General features: G+C 38.4%; 1 protein-coding gene across 1 annotated transcript in view; it reads right to left on the reverse strand.

Annotated features, from left to right (window-relative positions):
• Nucleotides 1-9465: 9465 nt before the first annotated feature.
• LOC146005375 (CIMIP2 protein CG18335-like) overlaps nucleotides 9466-18200 on the reverse strand; it is a 46716-nt gene continuing 37981 nt past the window's right edge. Inside the window, exon 6 of the mRNA XM_083144587.1 lies at nucleotides 9466-10100. Coding sequence (XP_083000713.1) covers nucleotides 9694-10100 — 407 coding nt within the window. The 3' untranslated portion in view covers nucleotides 9466-9693. The remainder of the gene's footprint in view (nucleotides 10101-18200) is intronic.

Below are 18200 nucleotides of genomic sequence, written 5' to 3' on the forward strand. Positions count from 1 at the left end.
ATTGCAATTGAATTTTGCAATTGCAACATGGGCATCTTGTAATATCATCTGTTACATGATTCATAAAGCAGTACCTGCAGAATAAGTGAGAACAGCTGTATGCAACATCACTGTTGAACACACCACAATTGCATGCCACACGCTCAAAAAGCATATATGCAATATTCTCATCTTTAAAATTCCTCAGGTTGTTGATTCTGGTGTCAAGATTTTTGTTGTAATATGGATGTGTATCATGGAAGTGCTTTCCAAACAACCTGTCTATCCAGAATCTTCTGAGCAGTTCTATGAGCATCCTCTGCTCAAAAACATCTGCAGGTGAAAATTGGAAGGGGTCACTTGTCATGAGGTGATGCCTGTCAGAATTTATTTTTTCCCTGTCATCCAGCCACCAGTAGTACATCTCATTGTGATCTTGCTTATTTTGCTTCTTCACATGTATCTCAGGGCATAGTCCCAGCATGTTTGAAAAATCAGACAGGTACCTATCTAATTTTTCTGAAGATTCTATAACTCCTTTTAAAGTGCACTCTATCTTGATTGTCAGGGGATCCTCCATATATGAACACACATCATGCTTAAACATAGCACAGTACCACTTGTTTATAAAATCAGTTAATTGAGATTTTGTAAATTTTGAAGAAAATATAAACTTGTGAATTTCATGATAAAGGGTAAGATGCCACAATTTATCAACAGGATGGTCTATCTTAAATTTCTTCACATTGTTTAAATATTTGGGCACATATGAACATAATTCATGAAACAGCATAACACTCTGTGTCCAGAAATTAATAATGTTTGTCCACACATGCAATAGGATAGGCCCATCTACAATTTCAACATATTCATAGAGTAGATTAGGCAATTCTGGGTTATACTGGTGGGCAATTTTGAAGGGTATTCTTGGCTGAGAGTGATTATTATTTCTGTATATGTTGAGTGTACAATAATAATATTTTTTAAAATCTTCTATAGATACAGGATCATTTTGTAAAATTCTGTACCATAATGCACCTACACAAACTCTACAATTCTTGTGTATCTCTCCCAACAATTTTAGGCAATAGAAGAGCATGTTGCATGTCTTGTTGTGGGTTATAAAATTTACACATATTGCCCAGTTATCTGTGTATGGCAGGTTCAAAACATTCTGGATATACTTGTAAGGGCTGGGTGCAATCTTAATTTGTTTTTTCACAATTCTTATCAATTTAATGTTGTCCACATCTAAAAGTCTGTAATAGTATGGTCCCTTGTAACATGGACCTGACAACAATTTTGACAGAGTGTAATAATTTGTAAAATGCACACACCTGTTTGGACACTCTATACATTCAGAGTATAGTTGTGTTTTAAATATGCTGTTCTGCAGATCCACCACAAACAAGCCAGAGCTGTACAATACAGGCCAGCTTCCTGCAACAAACTTGTCATCATATCTTGTTTTGTATACCCTGTTTCCTATTTGTAATGCAAAATATCCTGGGATCAGGAAACAATCTATTGGAACATTGGGTAATAATTTATATCTGTGATCTTTCTTGTAGAACAAGATACAAATATTCCAATCTATGGATGCACTGTATCTGTTGGGTGTTAGTATCTTCAAATCACCAGGCACATCATAATCAGCCACAAATATAACATGATTGCCACTGTTTATCAACTTGTCAAGATCAGCATCTGCATTGTTGCATAGAGCTGCTTGTATGTTGAAATAATCCCTGAACCTGTAAATGTTTTTGAATGTCAACAGCATGTTTTCAGAAGCTCTGTATAGTCTCCAGGACAGCACGCCCTGCAGTACAATTCCTCAGATAGTGGAATTTTGGGATGGTGTACAGGCCTCTGGCAACTGCTGCATATCCAGTTGTATATCACATAAGTCCTATTATTTGCACTGTTGCATTTTGGGCAGCACGAGGCCTTGTTCTCGACAATCCTGTTTAGGAAACAGTATCTGCAAAATATGTGCCCGCACTGAAATGCAACATCAACAGTGAACAGAATACACTGACACAGCCAAGGTGCAGGTGTGTTGCCTCCAACAATATTTGGAATCACAGCAATATTGTGCCTGTTGTAATTTTTGAATCTCCTGATGAGAACATTCAATTCCTCAGAGTATGCTGCATAATTTGGACGAGTGTCATGAGACATGCATCCAACATTAAGCATAATTCTTCTAAGCATTTTGAGGTACATCTCCTTCAAACACAGTGCATGGTACAAATGTCTTGTACATATCTTGACCTGGGAGCCACCAGAAATACCTGTCATAAATAATTTCATTATTGCTTCCGGAAGGTCCAGCAGTACAGGGTGGGATTTGTCCCAGCATATTTGCAAAATCACCCAGGGCATTTTCCAACTTGTGCACATCAATATCACTGGGTTCATCAATATTGCATAGCTTCTCATACAGTTCAACTCTTATACACATGCTTTCCTTCATATATTTGTATATATCCTTGTATAGGATATGATAGAACTTATTTATAAATTCTGTAAGTGTTTCCCTAGTAAATCTTGAGGATCTTATAAAACATGGAACTTTTGCAGAGAGCACAGGTCTTGTATCTATAAAATCCCAAACATTTGTAAACCTGTCATTTACCGGTATAGCTCTGCCTTCAACTACATGCCTAGGAACCTGATTGAACAGCATATCATGTAAAAACAGCACTACTCTTGCCCAGTTTCTTTTGCAGACAAAAAAACTGCATAGCTCTATGTCAATTAGTTCTTGGGATATTAATTATTTTGTATTTAGGAACCACTTTGGCCCATTTTTGGCCCCCCTGCCAAAAATTGGCTTTTACTGCATCAGTGTATACTGTCCCTATGATCTTACTTGGGTTATTCTACCAGACTGTATGCTTCAAGTCTCCTACAATCTGGTAGAGCCTGTTCAGATTCTGCCCCCCACTTGTGGGTTCCACTGCCGATCCAGCAATGGTAACAAACAGCACTGTGCTCTGGCTTATATAGATTTATAGAGCCAATAGAAATCTTGCTTACTTAAACCAATCAGAAAACACCACATCATCACATTATGTCATAACCAACTAATCAGAAACCAACACATGCCCAATAATTTATTGCATAATATTGCACAACATGATGCAATAGAAGTGGACCGGAAGTAAATATGTATGGATGTGGGTGGGTGTGGGTGGGTGAGCATCTTGGCTTAGTTTTAAGTGCTGTGTTCAAAATAAAAATATAGTGGCTGGTAGCTGTATACAAGCCAGCAGAATGCCCTTCTTGTTGTATCCAAGCCCTATTATAATTTTTGTTTCTACATTCTGTCACTAGTTTTGATCCTAGGACAGTTATATTTATGGGGGTGACTCTGCATGGCCCCCAGAGCAACATACTGAAATTTTAAAAAATCGATAATTTTATTTCTGAATTTTTCACTAGTTTTGATCCTAGGCCAGTTATATTTCTGGGGGTGACTCTGCATGCCCCCCAGAACAACATACTCAAATTTTGAAAAAATCGATAATTTCTTTAATTTTGATTATCTCTGGAACCATGAATGCTAGAGACATGGGGCTTGTTGCTTTAACATGGGCATTTCAAGATGCAACTTTTTGATCTCTATAAATTTTTCAAAATATCTTCTTGTTCTCTAGATCTTGAATAACTTGCCTATTTTTCAAGATAGGAGCATGGGGGTTGCATATTTGAAATCTAGAGGCTGTTTAGAAGTTTTGTTAAAAAATCGATAATTTTTTGAATTTGTGATTTTTTCAAAAACTATCAGTGCTGGAGACTTAAAATTTTGTAGGCATATTCTAGGCATGATTCTCTACATTTTTTGTCTCTATAATTTTCCTGATATATGCAATATTTAAGCTGTAAATGCCTAATTTTTATAAATAGAATTTTTTGAGAAGTGCAATATTAACAGAATTGTTAATATTTTGAAATCTATACATGCTAGGGCACTATAGCAATCACTATACTTAAGATATCATAAGATATCATACAATATCAAGAGGGGCATATTTTTGACAAGCTTATGGACAAAAATCTGGCAGATGCAGCTTTTGTAAGTGTAGCCAAATGAATCTGAGGGGGGTCATACTTTCACAGGAAATTCCCGAGGGCATTTTTACAAAAATCTTGGGTTAGACAGGGTGCCACACTTGAGCAAAAAGCTCATATGGGCATGTTGAGCTAGTTTTAAGTGTAGCCAAATCTGCCTGAGGGGGGCTCATACTTTCTCGAGTTTATAATATCATAAATCCCACTACTATCATTTGATACAGATGGAGTCTTGTTTCAATTGACAACGCTGGTGATCTTAGTAGAGGCATGAGGTATCCTGTTCTTTGTTTTGCCCTTCTTGCCACCTCATCTAGATGTGGGCCAAAAGTCAGTCTTGTATCAAGGCTTATTCCTAGGTACTTTATCTTATTGACCGTAGGGACTGGCGTCTGGAATATTTGGAGTTTGATTTTCTCCCTAGCTCCACTCGATGCAAAAACTATGGTGTTGCTTTTTGTTGGATTTATTTTTATTTTCCATTTCTGAGTCCATTTTATTAATTCTGGCACATACTTGTTAATTCGTTTTTGAGCTGCGGTCTCTCTGCGCTGGGTTTTATACACGTGGTGGCGCATGGGCGGAGAAAATTCTAACTACAAGTACGCATTGCCAACTCATTTTTTTTTTACATATTGCAAACTCCGTACTGAGAATTATCGTGATTTGACATTGAGAAAACACTAGTGGAAAAATCACTAGATGCACGTGCTACCATAACTAAAACTGTGTGCATCCAGACAATATAATTAATAATGAGCCACGCAGGACTCTGCAGCAATACTAAACAGTTTAAATGATAATAATTGATAACTTTTACAGAATACAGAGACCACGCAGGGTGTAATAATAAGTGAAGCTAATAAACTTAGAGGTGGATACATACAATACATTTAAACTAAAAGCGTACGCCTCGCAGGGACATTCCGCTTAACCCTTTCATCCGATATTAAAAAGGATATAGCGACCACGCAGGGTCTAATAATAATTGAATGGCGACCACGCAGGGTCGTTACAACTTTGACTGTGCAGCCAGCAGATACTATTGGGTGCCAAAACTGAGGATAGGGAGGAGGGGGGGGTGTCAAGGACAGTTTACTTTTTCTTAGTATGCAAGGCTTAGCATTAATAGTCTATAGTGCAGGGGTGAAAAGTACCTGTCTGCAGGTAACAGTGACGTCAGATATTTTTGTTTTGTTTAAAGCTTTGATGAACAGCATAAACCTGGAGGGAGGGAAATCGACAGAAAACAAGTTTCAAGCACGCCAGTCATTGAATTATTTCGCCACCAAACCTAGTAAATACCTCTGTGACATACACCTAAAATAGGTTCTAACAAGCAAAATAGGTTATTTTAGGCACTATAAAACTTAGTTCATTCGTTTTTTTTATGAAATGCCGATATAACTTGTTATTTCTTATTTACCTGCAAAGGAAAAATAGGTTAAAAACGTAAAATCCGAGGTCTAGTAATGAGTTACATTTATTTTTCTGACACACATGACCAGACGTGGGCGGATGTCCATGCCAGAACTCGAATTCTTATGAGACTATTTTTGATCTTTTCAATTCATTCGTAGGCACTCCATTGCGGTCAAACACTGTTCTCATACTGTGCTGAAACTATTTCCTGTTATGTTTACTACAGACATCTTCTTAGCTTCAGGCATCTTGGGAAGTTCTATTGCTTAAATTAAGTATTCAAGACCCACAATCGTGATTTCCTCTTGGATTCATTGACGATTTTTTTTTACTTTCTGTGTCCATCTTAATTTGACGATGATGATAATAATAATAATAGTAATACTTATTTACGTGATAAGCGAGATTTGACAATCAGGTATACCACTATGTGCAAATTGGTCATATAAAATTACAGACTTGAATACATTATTATAAAATAATACTATGGATCCTACAATCTTATACATCATCTTAAATTCAAATTGTAGGTTTCAACAAGATCAGTTACTAAATCTCTGCCTTTATTTAGACATGTAAGAATTGAGATATTTCTCTGGGAATATCTGGGAATTTTATAAGATATATTATTAAAAAATATATTCACTGTCTACTTGGAAAGTTAAGATCTTCTGTAGAAAATGTATTCTTTTCATTTTTCTTCTTTGTTCTAAGGTAAACATATTCAACTGTGTTAACCATTCAGAGTAATGTTGGTCATAGTATTTTCTTTTAAACTTTGTTCATAATAAAGTTTTTGAACTGATTCAACTTTTTGAAGGTGACTGGTGGCTTTCAGAAACCATAATTCATCAACGTATTCAAGAAGAGGACAAACTATCGTTTTACACAGGTATATTAAGGTATCTTCTTTTTTAAAAACAATCCATGAGAAAAATATAAGAAAACTAGATTGGGGGTGGGGTTCATTCAGGCTCTATCGTGTGCATGTTCATCATGGATTTCGTGCTTGCACATTCAACCCACAAGAAACATACTTCACATTTGGTGCAAACTGAAATTCGACGGTTATTGTTAACGTCGCGCCAGTGATAGTACAACAGACATAGAAACTTCAAACCTGTGAAGAAATTAATGGCACAAACCAAGCATGTTGATGCACACGATGCAATAACTATACGATTACTCTAGTTCGATCAATTTCTTGCATTTGATGCCATTTCTTTGAACACGCCACAACATTCCTTGTAGTTGGTTGGTTCATTCAGTTTGGCAGAAAGAAACACTTTTTATCGGAAGCAATGTTTAATTCAAATGTCAAAAGATCGAAGCTATACCCTGTCCTAACTATCTCTGTCACATAGCGGCAAGAAGGGTAGAAATGGAGTGAGCAGAGCGAAGTAGTACACTCGGCTGGGAAGGTTGATAACTGCAGTCGCTTTTCCCCCTCCACGCAATCCTATTCCTCTCACGTGTTCATTGGTGGAACCGTCTTGCATCACTTCGCGCAGAAATTTGTTTCCGTTCGCCTACTCCAGAGATAGGTGGGACACAGTGTAGTGTTCTTTTCTTTCTTAAATTTCTCATTTGATTGATTTGGTTTATTTTACTTTGCTTTTCCCCCCTTTTGGCTAATTGCGAAGATGGGGATGAGTGATCATATGATGAAATTGATGAATGGACACTCACAAACACGCCGGGGTTCGAAACCGGGACCCCTGGCTTCGTAGCACGATGTGTTAACCACTCCGTTACGGGGGCCGGCTAAGTTTCTAATATCTCACACAAGATATATATAATAATATCGTACCTTCCAAAAACAAAACTTTTTTCATGTATCGATTTCAGTGACACAGTGCGCCCATTCAGCTGTAAAAGTTCAATTAACGATTTTTTTTAATATGTTGTTATTTGCGTAATTTACACGTGATTTTTGTATATTTGTGTAAGAAGTAAATTTTGATTATGTTTGTGCTAAGAATTTCAAAATGAAGTTTATCAATGTGGGGACTATATATAAGAGAGAAGTGCGTTTTCATGCATATTTTTCTGGGTCACGGGTTCGAATCCTGGCCTGGGCATGGATGTTTGTGAGTGTCCATTCATCAATTTCATTATATCATCACTCATCCTCATCTTCGCTAATTAGTCAAAAGTGGCACAAAAAGCGAAGTAAAATAAAGCAAATAAATAAATAAATCATGCATATTGTTCACAATTCCGCTATATTGGTATGAGATTTAATAATTATATTTAATTGAAGCTACAGCATTTGAAACCCAAGTACAAGGTTGTGTGTATCTGTGTGTGTGTGTGCGTGTGTGTGTGCGTGCGCGTTGACTGTGTAACGACTTGAAGAGGGAAACTTAGAATCATTAGCTGATTATTATGTACGAGAGTCATTCGGAAAGTAAGTTCCGTTTCGGTATAAAAGAAACACCAAAACAGTGTGAGACTTGACAGATTTCTTTGACATGGGTATTGTAAACCTTGTTCGCCGATATGATAAGTGTCTCAACAGAAACAGTTCTTATGTAGAAAAATACGTACCTTAGAGTTGTCTTTTTCAGTTGTATATATTAAAAACTCTCTAATATGTTGTTATTTGCGTAATTTACACGTGATTTTTGTATATTTGTGTAAGAAGTAAATTTTGATTATGTTTGTGCTAAGAATTTCAAAATGAAGTTTATCAATGTGGGGACTATATATAAGAGAGAAGTGCGTTTTCATGCATATTTTTCTGGGTCACGGGTTCGAATCCTGGCCTGGGCATGGATGTTTGTGAGTGTCCATTCATCAATTTCATTATATCATCACTCATCCTCATCTTCGCTAATTAGTCAAAAGTGGCACAAAAAGCGAAGTAAAATAAAGCAAATAAATAAATAAATCATGCATATTGTTCACAATTCCGCTATATTGGTATGAGATTTAATAATTATATTTAATTGAAGCTACAGCATTTGAAACCCAAGTACAAGGTTGTGTGTATCTGTGTGTGTGTGTGCGTGTGTGTGTGCGTGCGCGTTGACTGTGTAACGACTTGAAGAGGGAAACTTAGAATCATTAGCCGATTATTATGTACGAGAGTCATTCGGAAAGTAAGTTCCGTTTCGGTATAAAAGAAACACCAAAACAGTGTGAGACTTGACAGATTTCTTTGACATGGGTATTGTAAACCTTGTTCGCCGATATGATAAGTGTCTCAACAGAAACAGTTCTTATGTAGAAAAATACGTACCTTAGAGTTGTCTTTTTCAGTTGTATATATTAAAAACTCTCACAATGTCCTGGTGTTTCTTTTATACCCAAACGGAAGTTACTTTCCGAATGACCCTCGTAATAGGTAGGGTGACCATAATATTTTGACCCAAAAATGACTCAAGGAAGTCAGTTTACCCCTTCTTGAAAAATCGGCAATCATAGAACTATTATTATCATTATTAGTTAAACTAGAAAATATGTTAGCATTTACCAATTCATTAGGAATTTCTTTTCAGTTTGTGTCGATACGCAGAATTTAAATTCATCATGCAGGCACGCATTGAAACAACACTTTTTGGTCATACTTATTCACTGCTCTTCAAACAACGGAACCCGAGCTAACTTAACACTAAACTGATGCCGTTTCGAATCTTCGCTAGGAAATTGTAGCATTTGGATTGTTATGTAAAAGTAGCCAAAAGTAGCAGAAAAGCTATGACAAATATAAAAATAACAATTTTATATAAATAACTTGAAACAGTGTTTCCATAATACTAGTTTTAAAAATTCCCTTGTTTTTTTTTTTAGCATTTTAAATCTAATTTTCGATCTAAATTCTAGATTTTCATAAAACGGGACATATTGAGAATTTTTAAAATATGGACGGAACACGTCTCCTAAACGGGACTGTCCCGGTCGGAACGGGACATATGATCGGTCACCTTAATAATAGGTGATCAGTGAAAGAATAATCCTAAATCCTGCAGATAATTTGACAAGGGTTTGACTTTATTTGTCCAGGATAGTCAAGTAACCAGGAAAAATGTAGTGGCTCTAACAGTCATTAGGAGTGAGTGTAGGCATAGAATTACTTGCAAGCATCATGTTTTGATAAAAGTATTTCTGCAAATCCACGACTTGCTAACCTCGTAAAAGATTATTAAAAAAATCATGTTCCGGTGATTGTATATCCCTCCTTCGGTGAACAACGCGGAATGTTTGATTTCAGAATCCGTGGTCCGGATCGTCGCAGACAAATCTCCTGAGCTGGGGTGGTTCAGGGGGTTGTATCCATCTCTTGGCGTCCACGGTCTCCTCAGCGAAGGTTTTGCCAAGTCCCTGGATCACTCCGGGCACGTGGCCGGCGTAGTTTGGAATCATGCCTTCCTTCTTGAGGTACACTTCCCCCGCTTTGGGGTAGTAGACCTCCCTTCCCTTTCTGGGGGTGTTCTTGGGCAGTTTCCTCTCCTCCTCCTCCTTGATGTGGTGGTACATGTTGACGCCTGGCATCCTCTCGGCGTCGGTCTTCGCCTTGTTGTAGTCGCTGGTGAACTCGCACAGGGCTTCCTTCATGACCGGGACGTTGCTTTGGCCGTATTTTTCCATAGTGCGAGGGACGTGGCCTCCATATCCTGCATACAAAGCACAAAAAATTAAGAAAAAAGTCGATGTTCGAATTGACAAGGGGGTTATGGCTTCTACACTCTGGCTCTGTCCAAAAGGTACAAAGTACAGACTTGAAGTATGGGCTTGTCGGAAGTGACGGCACCTAGTACAGTTCGAAAGCACCAAGTACAGAACCACACAAGTGCGCAGCTCGCAGTACGGATGGTTGCTGACTAGGTCACGTGATTTCCGCACTCGTTGTTCACTTGTTTAAAAACACGGAGGTAGAAAGGCAGCAACACAGGTTAAATATACGTTATGGGCCAGCAAGTTGTTGGTTAAAGTTCTTCTAATGTATGGAAATGTATGTGTACGAACATTTGGAAATGGTATGTGATTTCTATGGTGAAACAGAAGTGTTTCAAAGGAGGGGAAAACAACGTGTGCTCAGTTATATCTCCTGATCACATATGGCGCTGCAGTCGAAGTGCAATTCGCAAGACTTCGACTTCCAGTCCATACTCGGAGGACGCTCGCTTCAAGTACGGTCTTGCACCTTTCGGACACGGCCTTTATCCCGGGTGTCTCTGGAACGAGCAAATGAAAACAAGTCTCTGCGCAAGTAGTTGCTCGCTCGACTAATGAACGCGTGAGAGAAAGTGAGTGCATGGAGGGGAAGACGCGGCTCCATACTCTGCCCCAACTATCTCTGGAGCAAGGCCGCGCATAGCGGTAGAAAGTGAGTGGGCGGAGCGAAGCAGTACACGCTGCTGGGAAGGCTGGTAACTGCAGTCGCTTTTCCCCTCGTCCACGCAATCCCGTTCCCTCTCACGTGTTCATTGGTCGAACAGTCTCGGGTCACTACTTGCGTAGAGACTTGTTTTCGTTCGCATGATCCAGAGATACCTGAGACAGAGTATAGAATAGGCGAGCTGTATCTTTGTTAGTGACCCTGGCTACTCCGAGTGAGTGTGACAACGAAAAAATCCTACAATTGCTACCTACTTTCAATTGTGGTCAGTTTTGCCTCAATCTGAGGGCATAATTACCCTTTGAAAGGGTCAGTTTCCCTTTTCGTTAAATTTTCCTCTTCGTATAAGAAATAATAATAACATTTAGTTAATAGTATTTTCTTTGGCCTATGTTTCATATATGATTTTTTAAAATTAATCGGATGGGCCAGATGTCTCAGGTTCTAACCCAGGTTAAGCATGAATGTAGAATTGTCTTTGTTCCATTGGCTACATCGTAAGTTCACCATTCATCCTTATCGTTGCTATAAACCAAAGAAGTAGAAAATTGACTTAAAATAAGCAAAATAGTAAGTAAATAGATATATAGGATTAAACGCAAAGCAGTAGAAATGAGAAGGAACAGAAATAAATAATGGATTGAAACAGTGGCGTGGCCAAGGACAGGTTAGCGGGGTCATCCCCTTTTGACCCAGAATTCCTAAAACAAGAAAGAAAGAACCACAAAGACAGGAGAAGATGACTACTAGAAAAGTATACGTAACCCAACTTTCGAGAATTCAGGCCAATGGATACGAAATTGGAACTTAAACCCCGTACCAGCTAACTATACACCGGGCGAACGAGAGCAAGTCTCTGCGCAAGTAGTGACGCAAGACGGCTCCACCAATGAACAGTGAGAGAAACGGGATTGCGTATTGGACGACTGGAGTTACCCGCTTTAGCTGCTTTGCTCTGTCAGTGTTGCAAACTTTTCAAAGCGATAATACCGTACGCACTAGGCAAACGTACCGTATTTTTGTCTTCAGGTCCGTTTGCTTATTAGGAATAAAACAGTGAAAATTTTGACAAGCCGTGCATTTAGTGTACGGACTAAGGTCTGGACCGTACGTCCGTACATGCCATGAAATTTTCGTACGATTGTGAAACTTGGTACCTTACATTGAAAGAATAACGTAAATTGAGAATATTTGAAAATAAGATCCTTAGGAAAATATTTGCACCTAAAAGGGATGAGGAGACAGGTCAATGGAGAAGGTTACATAATTTAGCACTACATAATTTGTATTCATGTCCCGTTATTATTAGAATGATTAAATCAAGAAGACTTAGGTGGGCTGGCCATGTGGCACGAATGGGAGAGGAAAGACGAGTTGACAGGATTCTTGTTGGGAAACCTGATGGTAAGAGACCTGTAGGAAGGCCAAGACGAAGATGGAGGGACAACGTTGAGGTGGACCTAAAGGGAATCGGTACGGATGGAAAAGAGTATATAGATCTTGCTCAGGATAGGGACAGATGGAAGGCCTGTGTTGCTGCAGCCATAACCTTCGGGTTTAAGAAGGCTAGAGAGTTAGTTAGTTACGATCAGGACCGTACGGTTGGCAACGCTGCACTTTCACCACTCGTTTTCCCTCCTCCTCCTCTTCCGCTATTCGCCGTCCTACTCCACAGTTACCTTGGACAGGGTATAATATAATTTGCACCAATACTGAGTCTGTCCTCTTCAAATGTTCTTGAAATTTCTTAATTTTTAATCGATTTAACCTTTCCCCTTTTGGCTTAAAATTCGGTCCGAATTTCCTGCAAGTGGCTGGTCGACAACTCTTGTAAAATATGGGAATGACTCGCACAGGCTAGTGCAACCTGTTTTTCTTCTCCTTGCGACTGTGCAGCCAGGCTTGGTTCGGGTTCACGCGCAAGGATACGCCTAGTCGACTCTACAGAGAACAAGCAGGACACACTATCCCAAAATGTAGGAATTCTACTCTAAATTAAGGACGCAATCACAGTTTATAATAGTGTTCTAAAGTATTTGTACTGTACGAGTACTATCGTTATTTAGTGTCGCCTTTCTGCCCTCTTTTGGAAATCGCAACGATCATAATGAGTGACGATTAATTGACATTTATGAACTTATAGAACACCCATGATAATACCGGGACTCAAACCCAGGAACTTGTAAATACTAAGGAAATGTAGTTGATAACATAGTATTTTTCGAGGCAGTCTGTGGAGCCAATTTTCAAGGTTTTCTTCCCCCTCCCCATTATTTTTCTGTTTCTCCTACTAAGAAGAGTATTTTCTTGATATCAAAATATAAATCACCTACAATATTTGTATGTTTTTAAAAAAGACTAAAATGAAGGGCATGTCGAGTAAAAAAGACAAAAGAATGAGGACTTCTGGGTAATCTCAGTCCAACTTCTCACCACTCCCAATTAAAATTGATATTAGGTGGGCTCAGCCTTTCATAAGCAAAGTAGCGTCTTGGAAAATGGTTTGTTGCGGTGCAAAGTGTAAAGTAGAACAAACATGGTCTTTAAAATAACATGGGCTTTGTGTAAAAGAGCACCCTTTTTGGTGACAATGTGGAATTATAGTTGTGTGGGATCTTGTTACACCACTGTATGGAGCCTTTTGTTGCGTTTTTTGAAAGTATACCCGTCTCCAAGTACTACTGTATTCATTAGTGCATTTAGCATCAATACAGTTGGACCTTTTTTGTTTCAATTGTAGTTTCCAGTCAAAATACAAAAGGTTTAAATCAGTTGTGGAAGTTGAAATTCTTAGAAGCTGTTCGAACCTTGTTGCTAGCTAGGGAGATGTTTCCCCCTCCTAATCGCAGCCACTGGTCTCAATGTTAAAACAGAAGAAAACATCCCCCTAGCTAGCAACAAGTTTCGAGTCCCCCCCCCCAAACGCCAATTTTGTGCCCGCACTATGCTAAACCTTATCTACAAAGGGAAATATACTGTCCTTGCCCCCAATTTTGGCACCTTGCCCTCGCCCCGGTTTTGGAACCCAATCGCCGCCACTGATTGAGACTATAGAACATGTGTATTCTACCTGGGGGATAACATTCCCCGCATCCCTCCCACTTCGAGCAATTCCTTCCATTACAAATGTTATATGTGCTTTCGTGTATGCACATTTAACACCTCCCCCGGTGTGATGTAAAATACTCGCTTCCCAGCAATTCGTTACGTGTGTTGCCTAACTCTACGGCGGTGGAAAAACTTGCGATTGAAAATTTGCTATTAAAATGCACTTATCCCCGTTTACTCATAAGGCGGTGATCGTTCGCCACAGAAGCTTCAGAAATCCGTCCAGTGATTTATCCACACAACTCCAACACTCCTTAACTACACACATGATATTTCGTTTATTGTTTATGATGTACAATTTATGCGAACCATCCTTTAATAAATAATAACAATACGTTAATATTAAAAATACTTTTATAATTAGACCTAACAGATTTTTCAGGAAGGGGATGGGGTATACTGATATCCTTGGGATGTCCCGTTTTTCGGTCAAAACATTATGCTCACCCTAGTGCTCCCATAAGATCCTTTGGTGATTTCGGATGTGAAGCTTTCCTGCTATTACAAACCGATTTTGCGTGAAGAATGAAGAAAACGCGATTTTCAAAAATCAGCACTATATGTGCCCCAAAAACATTTGCGAACATCCTCGGTGTATTGATCTATAATTTTGTATAGTTTGGTGAAAATGAAGTGAGAGGCGCATGTACAGTAGGCCCTTCTTGGCTTCGCCAGTTGCAAAATGTTTCTCATTTTGATATTCGATAACGTAAAATATAGTTACTTATGGAGTGTGTAAGCACATGGTGTACAATAACTCATTGGTGACGTATTGAAGACGCAATATACATGTGACTAAGGTAGGGTATGCCATTGGCTAGGCTTCTGCGCTAAGTGAGCGAGGAGTTTGGCGTGGCAGATCCTTGCCGACTGGGGGAGACGTAGGACGAACTGGACACAGGCTGAGTATACTGTTTTTTCCGTTTATTACCCTTTTTGGGCCTGCATGGCCTGGTGGAATTTGCCTAATGTTAATATAGTTATTTCGACTTCTTAAAAGTGCTAAGGAAGGATTTTTTTTTAGGGTAGATTGCTCCGGGTCATGTTGGCTGTTGGGCGGGGTTGCAGTTGACTCGTATAGCCGTTACGTACTGACTTTTGACGATTTAATTGGACGGACTGTTACAATTTAATGGGGAGATTATACATAGTTATTATTGTTGAATAAACCAAAATGTTGTTCTTAGGTGTTTAGATGGGTTGTGAATGAACCATGTGATACATATATAAATGTGGAAAGTATAATCTGATTTGTTAATAAATGTTATGGTTGAATGAATATTAAGCTTTACATTAAATAGTTTAATTGCCTACTGAATGATAATTAACTTCCACTGCGCCGATAAAATAATCCACTTCGTCTGATGATGAAGACGAACGAGTATTATATATTAGGTCCGATTTGAGAAAGTTAAACATGGAAATGGCTAAAGAAAATTTGACTCAGTTAATAGCTACTGTACCTATAGTTAAGGAAATTAGTGCTGAAAGCCTGTATTGATTTCTGTATGTATTGCAGGGTATTAAAGACAGAAAAATGTTTCCTTCTCAAGAGATTATGCTCGCAGTTTTACGCAAATTAAATGCTGATATGGGAAAATTATGGATGAAATGTATAATTGAAAATATCCCTTGGAATGATGTAGTTCAAATGATATTAAATAAGTATGCAACTTCTATTGGGAGGCAGTATTTATGTAATAAGTATTTAATGGGTAATCAAAGAGAATGAAACTCCCTTAGAGTATTTCGAAAGTAGAGCTCGAGCTGCAAAGATTTTGCAGTATGATATTGATGAAAGTACATTTGTAAGTTATCTTGTGGATAGACTTAAACCTTAATATTCCGAAAAACTGTATCTAAAGGGGATATCGAATACCTTAAATGATTTGCAGAACTAGTTAAAAGTTTTGGAAAAACTTTCTTATTTGTCCAAGGAGTTTTTGGGATTGCATAATATGGAAAGACAATTCAAGGCTAAAGGTCATGCATTCAAAGACTATACTCCCAAATATTGTCGTGAATGTTCAGCAAGTGATAATTTTGAGCGATGGTGCCCGGTGCAGGAGAAAGGTGCTCAATTTGCCTTGCAAGGATCGCGTAGTGACATAGAGGACTCAGACAAGGTGGTGAAACTAATGTGACTGCTGTGTTTGTTGACAGTAAAATCAATAATCCGAATTTACTGGCATGTTTAGATTAGACTCTGCGTCAACATATAGTTTAATTAGTGAAAGTCTATTGGAACGAATCAAGACTAGAGGAAATGTTCGAGAATGGGATCTTGATATGCGAGTGATAGTTGGTAACAATAACCTTATGAATATTAATAACGAAGTTATGTTACATGTTATTCTTGGAAATTTATCGTGGACAACAAGCTTTCATGTTTGTAAAAACATGCCTCTAGACTTAGTGCTTGGTGTGAGGTTTCAAAAACAGTGCAACATGGTGATTAACTATTTAGAACAAATTGTTCGTTTTTCCGGAAGTGATGAGAAAATTCCTATCAAGTGGACATCTGAAAGCTTATGCAAAAGTTTTCGTGTTTTACAGAATATAGGTCAAAAACAAGATCGTCCTTCATTTCCTGTACGTTCTCCTGCCCATGGTTCCGCCAGCAAGGCCGAGGATTCAGAGCTCGGTGTTATCAGCGCTCGAGAACAGATCAAGGTCAACATGAAGCTTTCCAGCAGGCAGCAGGTGCGAACCAGGAAAACTTCGTCAAAAATGTAAACACTGGTGAGAACTCCTTTTGTGGCCAATATAGGACTTCGTGGAGGCCACAAGTGAGAAGGCGTGGACTCGAATCCAGATCTTCTGATGTTTCTGGCGCATTTTTTGGACAGTTTGCATTAGAGGATACTGAACAACAATTATGTAAGTTGAAAAGCGAATTTTCTGATGTTATTACTTCTAAGCTAGGACGTTTAAAGAACTTTTAGTATAAAATCAAATTATATGATAATGTTCCTGTGCATCGGAGTCCATATTTTGTTTCGCCATCTAAACAACATGAACTAAATGGAGTGATTACGGAATTATTAGAACAAAACATTATTTAAGCTTGTTCGTCACCATACGCAGCACATTGTTTTGTAATTCCTTCTTCAGGGGGGACTAAAAGACTTATTTGTGATTATTCTGCAGTGAATAAGAAAATAATATATGATGCGCACACAGTGGCTAATATGGAAGTAACTATGGCTCCATTGAGTCAGGGGCGAGTGTTTTCTGTTATTGACTTACAAAGAGCGTTCAACCAAGTAGAGATGTAACAGCCTTTGTAACTCCTAATAATCAGTATAGATATAAGGTCATTCCATTTGGCATTACGTAGGGAGACAAATTTATGGTAAATAAAAACTGAGGAGAGCGGTAAATAAAATGTTAGATCAGCGGTATATACCAGCGGTGGAAAAAAAAATTGGCACACACTTTTTCATCATGAGAGGAAACAACATGCAAAAGAGCTATAAATTGATAAACTACTTCATTTTTATATACTGTACACATACACAAGTACTTAGCTGTCCAACAAAAATAAAACATCAACACAAAATCACTTCATTTCTAAATTGTATATCTCAAGTGATTTATTCATTGTATGTATTTAAAGCATGTCCTTGCTGTCCAACAAATAAAATAATCACTACTGCACATACACAAACACATGTTGAAAATCACATGATGACAAACAAAATTCATTCATGACTGAACACAAATGACACCATTGTTTTCCCTGATGTGCGGGAACAGACAAATCTTATCGCTGCTACAGCTAGCAAGTTCAATGAAACTGGAAGTTGAGTAGACATTCGGGGGAAGAAAGGAATGCAGCTTGACATGGAGCGAAGTTTTCGAACTGAGATTATGTGCATGGAAAATCCCAATTTGCAGCGTCTTCCTGATGTGATCGAAGATAAAACGTTCTTCAGGTGCAAGTGGTAGGAAACTTTAAGCAAACGTTTCGTTACAAATCGACAGTTTTCGCGCACAACCTCGATTGCCGATTTTTGCGTGTTTTCTACTTATTTTGATGATATTTCACGGTTATTTCGCGAAAAAGCGTTCATTTCGTGGAAAAGCACACATTTCGCATTACTTCGCGAATAAAACTCATGCATATTTCATCATACGGGGTGTAGTTACGTGCAGAATGTTCAAAATTGCATCTTTTTTCCACATTTCGCGATTTCGCGCATCGTGAAAATTCAACGTCCTAGGCATTAGTATTGGGCCAAGTTGCATTTCACGAGTCATGAAC

The sequence above is a fragment of the Lepisma saccharinum genome, chromosome 23, assembly GCF_977018435.1.
Source record: "Lepisma saccharinum chromosome 23, izLepSacc3.1, whole genome shotgun sequence".
Taxonomy (NCBI): Eukaryota; Metazoa; Arthropoda; class Insecta; order Zygentoma; family Lepismatidae; genus Lepisma; species Lepisma saccharinum.